This window comes from Pistacia vera, unplaced genomic scaffold (genome assembly GCF_008641045.1).
Source record: "Pistacia vera cultivar Batoury unplaced genomic scaffold, PisVer_v2 Contig228, whole genome shotgun sequence".
Classification (NCBI taxonomy): Eukaryota; Viridiplantae; Streptophyta; class Magnoliopsida; order Sapindales; family Anacardiaceae; genus Pistacia; species Pistacia vera.
In genome coordinates, this window is record NW_022196033.1 from 684028 (window position 1) to 691189 (window position 7162).

The 7162-nt window shown below is 43.1% G+C and overlaps 1 protein-coding gene across 1 annotated transcript; it reads left to right on the forward strand.

The window, feature by feature from the left end:
- Positions 1–247: 247 nt before the first annotated feature.
- Positions 248–2126, forward strand: LOC116131046 (peptide deformylase 1A, chloroplastic-like). The gene is made up of 4 exons (XM_031416692.1): positions 248–649; positions 1297–1386; positions 1475–1542; positions 2054–2126. Exons 1-4 carry the CDS (start codon positions 254–256, stop codon positions 2124–2126), a joined length of 627 nt encoding a protein of 208 aa, XP_031272552.1. The 5' UTR covers positions 248–253.
- The last annotated feature ends 5036 nt before the right edge of the window (positions 2127–7162 follow it).

The window sequence follows — 7162 nt, forward strand, 5'->3', positions numbered from 1 at the left end:
CAGGGACAGGCGTCCTTTAAATGGGGACGCTCGTCCCTGGTATATGGACCCCCGTCTATATAATATGGACGGGGGTCCATGTGAGTGAATGGCCATCCAATTTTTTTGGACAGCCGTTCACTAGAAAAAAATTGAAAAAAAATTCACACGGTTGGTACACGTAGGCCGGTACACAATTTCGGTGCAAGTTTTTCGGTGTCCGTAGCTTTGTTGATAAAATAAACTCTGGATAGAAAACCGAACCACAACCACCATGGAGACCATCCATCGTTTCTCAGGCCGTCTACTTCCGTTAACTGTGGCACAGAAACATATAAAGTCCGCCCCCATTTTTATCCTGACCCGAATACCCATCTCACTACCCGAATTCCAAACCCCTGCCGCCCCATTCTCCACCACCCGAAAATCCCGGACGTCCTCTACGGTTAGAAGGGCGGGTTGGCTTCTGGGTCTGGGAGAAAAGAAGAAAGTTAGCTTACCTAAGATAGTAAAAGCGAGTGACCCTGTTTTGCATGAGCCAGCCCGCGAAGTTGACCTAGAAGAAATCGGGTCGGAGAGGATCCAGAAGATTATTGACGATATGGTTAAGGCTATGAGGTCGGCTCCTGGTGTTGGGCTTGCTGCTCCTCAGATTGGAATCCCATTAAGAGTAAGTTTTTTAATTATATCTTGCATTTTTAAGTTTTTGAGTAGGATTAAACTGTGTTAGAGAAAGCTTAAGCTGATAGTTAATGCATAATTTATTTGGTAGTTTGTTTTAATGGTTCGGTTTTTTTCAACTATGTCAAGTAAAGGACGATGTTCTTTTGAGACAAAAATAAAATAAAAATTTCAACTCTTTTATGTGTATTTTTTCCCTATATTGATGATAAATCCTGAAAGGTTGAGTATAATTTTGGAGAAATCTGATGGCTATAATGTGACGTGTGGATGGTCATTGATGCGAATGTGCTCAAAGAAAATCTTTTGTACTGTAAAACTAGTGCTTTATGAGTAATGGTTTAGACCTTGAACGTCTAAGAGACAAATTTTGTTTTGAGTTTTTGCTTTGTATGAGTGTACTTGATGTATCATGTATGGTGTTTGAAATTTTTGCCTAATTATCTGGTTCTCTAAGGTAAGTGTATAAAGTGAAAAAAGAAATGTATACGATACAAGAACCTCTTTTAGTTAGTAAGTATTAACATATGTGCAAACTGGGACACTGGCCGCCAGTTTGGTACTTCCAAACCAATCTACATACTGATATTGCAAACCATATTTATGTAAAAACTGTGTCATGTTTCATCTGTGCAGATTATAGTTTTAGAAGATACAAGAGAATATATCAGTTATCAACCCAAGGAAGAAATTAAAGCACAAGATAGACGCCCTTTCGATCTTCTGGTATGTTAATTTATCCAAGGGCAACTGTATCCTTATCATCCAAGAATTTTCACTTTACAGTTACGCTCTATTAGTTCTTTTGAGGCAGGTGATTCTGAACCCGAAGCTTAAAAAGAAGAGCAACAAGACTGCACTATTTTTTGAGGGCTGTTTGAGGTAAGATTAAACAGTTAATTTCAACTATAAAATGGTTTTCTCCCGAGTAGATATTATTCTCTTTCAGATCTCTGTTGCCTTGTCCATTCTTATTTTATGTCAAATGTGATGACACAAAAAAGTTTAGAGTCCAAGTTCTACCTTCTGTTGTGCAGTTCATTATCACAACTTTTAATTCTATAAACTCAGTATTACAGTGGATGAATTAGTTTTGCTCCTACCCGAGCATGCAATATCTCTCCTTTTTTTTTTTCCTTTAAACTTCCTACAAGCTGTAGAAATGTATTAAAATTAAAAACATACTGGCCACAAATATGGTTTAGATGTTTTAAGATAACTTAAGAGATTTAATCATTCCATTCTCTTTTCCAAAGTTTTAAATCCTTCGTTTAGGACGAATTCCTTAAAATAATGGAGTTATTTGATAGATAATAAGCATTATGAATGGTACTCGTGTCATTGATATTTTAAATTGTATTGCTTCAGAGCTCAACTATTATTATTTCTCCAGCTACAACAACCCCAAATTTCACTGTGGTCTCCGACTGGTATTCTGGAGAGACTCAATTCTAAATGAGTTATAAAGTACAGGAAGCAAAAGAATTAGATGTTATGAACAAGAATTATGTTGATTTAAGATATTAGCTTCAGGATGCTCACAGATTTTAGTTTATTGTTTGTAATCCAATGAATTCATATGACAGATTTATCGGATTAACTGTTACATAAGACTAGGGGTGAGCATGGGTAAAGGGTAGAATCTGAATCGGCCCCATTAGGGTCAGGTTCCGGTTCTGGAAAATTGGAATCGGGAATTTTTGGATCCAGTTCCAATTCTAGCACTGCAGGAACCGAGAATCGGAATCAAGGTCTAGGTATCTGGGTAGGAATCAAGACTAAATTATAATTTTTATAAACTATTGGGGGTGTATTTGTCATTTTTTAAAAAGTATGGGGGTAACAAGATTTTGTTTCCAGTTCTGGTTCCAGGTTTCTTGGAACTAGAACCAGCCGGTTCCAATTCCAATTCCAAATCTTAGGAACCGGTCAGTTTCGATTCCGATTTCAAATCTTAGGAACCGACCAGTTCCGATTCCGATTCCGATTCCAAATCTTAGGAATCAGCCGGTTTCGGTTGCGATTCCGATTCCTTAAAAAAGTGCAAGGTATCCGAAACCGCTCACTCCTAGACATAAATAATTTGAATTGAGAAATTTACAAATTCTACAATCTGTAGAAAACTCTGTATTCTTTCTTATTAGTAGAATTTTGAGAAAAACTTGAAAAGTATTTGTACCTTCCGAGTATCATTATTGCTATGGCGATAATCAAATTGGCAGCCACATATTGATGTTCAAAGAAATTTGCAATTATATGATGGGGTTTGTTGATACGGATTTTGGCACCAACGAAACGCACGTGTGAAATGCTGTGATGACCCAGAAGACACACGTGAATGTAATGAATAGAGAAATAGTAAATGCAATGGGGACAGTTTTTAAAGTGGTTCGGATGCTAAGGTAGCAAGTCCTACGTCCACTGATGCTTATATTGATGATAAAGGTCAGGTCGCTTTTAGCTGACTGACTTTACAGTAATATTACAAAGTATTGAATGCTAAGAATTCTAGAAAAGGGAGGACAATTAATCAAGTGTAAAATGTGCCAATCCCCCTCAATGAGAGATGAGCTTCCAATTTATAGTGAGATGTAATGAAGCAATGATCACTAAATCTGTAAGTTGGTAGGATTATCCGTGCAAATCCTTCTTTATGTCACGTTGCCCACCTTCTAGAGTGATTTGCGTGATTTAGAGCAGGGATTGAACACGTGGGAGCACCACAGCTCTTGACTAGCCTGACACGCACCCATTATCCTGACGGGAACAGGCGGTGGTTGTCCCAATGATCTGACTTTTGTGGGCTGGATGGACCTGACGTCAGCCCTTGTATTTTTTAGGCATAACAGAAGTCCCCTAGTTTTTAAGGTTTGAGGATTGAACCTTAGAAACTATAGGCTATGCCACAGCGGGATGATTTCTGGAAATTCTAGTCTATTTGAAAGTAGATTGGAGTGGCATTTTCATGAGCGCGACCTCACATGTTCATCGTTTGCAAAAGGCGAGCGACCTGATCTCGTCTGACGTCACATGTTGTTCTGGTGATAGGGATGCATTTAATGAAGCAATCCCTGCGCTGATAGGTGTGTCCTATGCATGATAAATGCCAGCCAATCGCATTAAATGCGTTGTATGCTGAAACAATGCGCTTTATCAGAACATTAAATGCATTTTACGTTGGAACGACGCCCCTTATCAGAGCATTAAATGAGGATTTGAAACGCAATTAATGCTCTGAGAGAGGTATGGCCGTCGTTTGAGCTTTTCAACTGGAAGGATGAAAGTTTGACTTTATCCAGTCGTTTCGTTCACCCTTCGTTGCTGATGAGTGACACGTGGTTAAGATCAACGGCAAGAAACCTTTGCTGCCCAAACATCGTTTCAATTCCGGGAAATCCAAACGCCGATTCACACGCTATAAAAACATCAAATCGTTCTCAGGCAATGTCGCCAGAGCCTTTTTCACAGAGAACAAAAGACTTTCATAAACCAGGAACCTTTGTCTTCCAAACCTGCATTTTTCTGGCATTTGAAGCAGAAACAGTCGTCATACTCCAAGAAGAAAGGACTTCCCTGCCATTGTTTCATTATTTTCGTGAGTTAATGGCGTCAGTCTTTCGATAACCCATCGGAGACGAAATGTTTGTGCCAGGTTCGAGCCATGAATGGTGGCTCGGATCGGAATGTTAGGGTTTTCTTGGGGAATTGGGGAGTCTGTTTCTCCCACGTCATCGTACGAAATAGCGTACGGAGGCCAAATAATCCTTCTGCTTGTCGCTTTTGCAGACTGGCAAAATGGACCCCTCAACAACCAAATTCGAGCAGGGAACCAGCTCGTCCCCACAGGGTGCTCCTAGCATCCCTCTTGAGGTTTTCTTGGTACTTACCGAGGAAGAGCTCGAGAGGGTAATAAACCAATACGGTATCAAGGTGGACGTTTTCCACAACCTGACGCATTCGTTGCGATACCCGTCAAGCGGCCTGGCCATGATCTCCGAGGAGATTATCAAGGGTAGAGAACTTATCCCTCTGCACCCTTTCATCAGGTCATTTCTGGACCACTTCGAGGTTGGGCCAATGTAGCTGACCCCGAACGCGTACGTCATTGCTGTTGCAATGTACATCACGTGTCAGGAAAACGGGCTTGGCGAGCTGACCGCCTTGGAGCTCGGCTGCTCGTATTTTCTGAAAAAAGAGCAAGGACAAGGACTCGTATTACTTGTCCAGGCGACCAACCATTGCCGACGGTATACACAGTTATCCCAGCAACGCAGGAGCCTACTAAACGAAGTTTTTCTTCTTTCGTTACGATGGCCATTGCCGCTTCCAGGAACCGAGTATGCTTCTTTCCCTTCGTTTGCATTTCTGCTTTGTTTTGGTGAACTCATCGCATTCGAAGTGTGTTCGTTCTAACGACCTGATTTTTTCTTTTCGACAATTAAAAAGACGACCGAAATAGGGCTGCTCCACGATAAGAGAAGAATCCTGCATTTCAGTTCCCTACTCGAGGACAAGCGCGACGCGAAGAAACTTGTGACGATCGTGAATTTGCGAAAATACGGTTTCTTTAACGCGAGCGCGTCGTTAGAGCCTCCACCGAGTAAGCTCTGCTAACCGATTCTCTTCCTGGTTGTGGAATAGAATGCCTTCACTAACGTTGTCTTGTATGCAGCAACCATGCCACCGAAGGAGCCAGAGCAGCCTCGGCGAAGGCCTCTTAATTTTCCTCGATCGAAGAAAGCTAAGGCGGCCAAAGCTGCTCAAAACGTCCCCTCGGCTGAGGGCGCAACCTCGGGCTAACCAGCGCGACTTTCTAAAACTTCTCAGTAGCTGCCTATGGAAGACGCGCCAACGCATACCACGAAGGTCTCCCAGTCGTCGCCTGCTCGCCCGAGGATGAAAACAATGGCTTAGTGAAAGAAGAGGAGGCAGATTCAGGTCGAGGAGTTAGAGACCAAATCTGAGGGCGAGCAGCTAAAGAGGTCGAAGAAAGACGTTAGAAGGAGCTCGGGCAAGGAACCGATGGTCGACGCGGCCGCTGCTGAGGGCGCGAAGAAGGATACCCCCCGTGTTTGACTCGCTGGGGAACCTGCCGGAGTACCTGCAATCGGTGGTCCATACCTTACTGGAATGTGGACTCTCAGAATCATTCGAACAGTTCACAAATTTCAACGACGTCGACCTGATGTCCACATCGGTCCAGCATTTAAGCAAGGTGAGCGAGCTGTCCTCGGTGAGGACTATCCTTAGCTTCTTTGGATTGACTAACTCTATCTTTCACTGTTCGTAGGCCCTTCTCTCCATGCGAATGTCTCTGGAGAAAGCTCAACTGGGAGCCGCAAAGGGGGAGGTTGCATTGAAGGAAGAGAACACAACACTCAGGCGAAGCATGGAAGCCACCGAAACGGAGAGAAACTTATCTTTTGAATCGGCGAACAGGTTCCAGAACAAAAGGGATACAGCTCTTCGCACAGTTGACTTCCAGAAGACGCAGCTCGAGAAGCAAGGAGAAGAGATAAAGGAGTTGCAAAGGACCATAGCCAGACTGTCCAGGCAGGCCGCGCGAGCAGAGCAGGAGAGAGAGGCTTCTGAGAAGATAAGGCATGCTCTTGAAGTTTAACTTCAGGAAAGTCAAGGGAAAGTTGCTTCCTTGTCAGAGGACATGCAGAAGCAGGCTGCGGAGGTCGAGGAGAAGGCTGCCGAATGGTCAAGCGAGTCTATCTACGCCCTGAGGCCGAGGAATCCGTGACTCGACATGTCCGACCTCCCGGAGGACTGACGCGAAACACTTATGACAATGGCGCGGGAAGACGATGAAGCAGCGACCTCCCAAACGGGTGGTTCGGGACATGCTTCAGACAAACCTTCGACCGACCAGCCTTAGGACGTCGAGGTCGCCTCTTTAGTAGTCAATTTAGGGTTCTCAGCCATATATGTACTTCTTATTAATAAAATTCACATTTTTGACTTACACAGTTTCTGTTCGTTTCATTGTATATGAGTGCTTTCTGATTGCTTACATTCATTGAGTCAAAGATAACATAACTCATTCGCACGAAAAGGATCACATACAAAGATTGTTATAAACACCCAAGATAAAATTTACAAAGAAATGACTTACAAAAATCAGAAATTAATTTACAAGGAAAGCTGAGTTCGGAATTACTAATAGTATGGCCGAAGGTGCTCAGCATTCCAAGCTCTGGGTACCTTGGAACCGTTTAGCCTTTTGAGATGATAAGTCCCCGGTTTGATTACTTTATCAATGCGGTACGGGCCTTCCCAGTTCGGCCTTAAAACTCCTGCACTTGGTTTCCTGGTTCCGAGAAGAACTTCCTTTAAGACCAGGTCGCCGACTTGGAAGTCTCTTTGCCTGACCTTTGAATCGAAGAACTTCTTCGTGCATTGCTGATAGGCTGCTATCCTTAGCGAAGCCTTGCTACGATGTTCTTCAACAAGGTCTAGGCTCACCCTTATGAGTGCTTCGTTGTCGGTCTCAGTG

What these genes read in the sequence shown, in the direction of transcription:
- LOC116131046 (XM_031416692.1), top strand. Translation starts at nt 254, where the DNA reads ATGGAGACCATCCATCGTTTCTCAGGCCGTCTACTTCCGTTAACTGTG. An exon ending in AGATTGGAATCCCATTAAGA is followed by an intron (nt 650 to 1,296) that starts GTAAGTTTTTTA and finishes TCATCTGTGCAG; the next exon opens with ATTATAGTTTTAGAAGATAC. An exon ending in TTTTTTGAGGGCTGTTTGAG is followed by an intron (nt 1,543 to 2,053) that starts GTAAGATTAAAC and finishes TTATTTCTCCAG; the next exon opens with CTACAACAACCCCAAATTTC.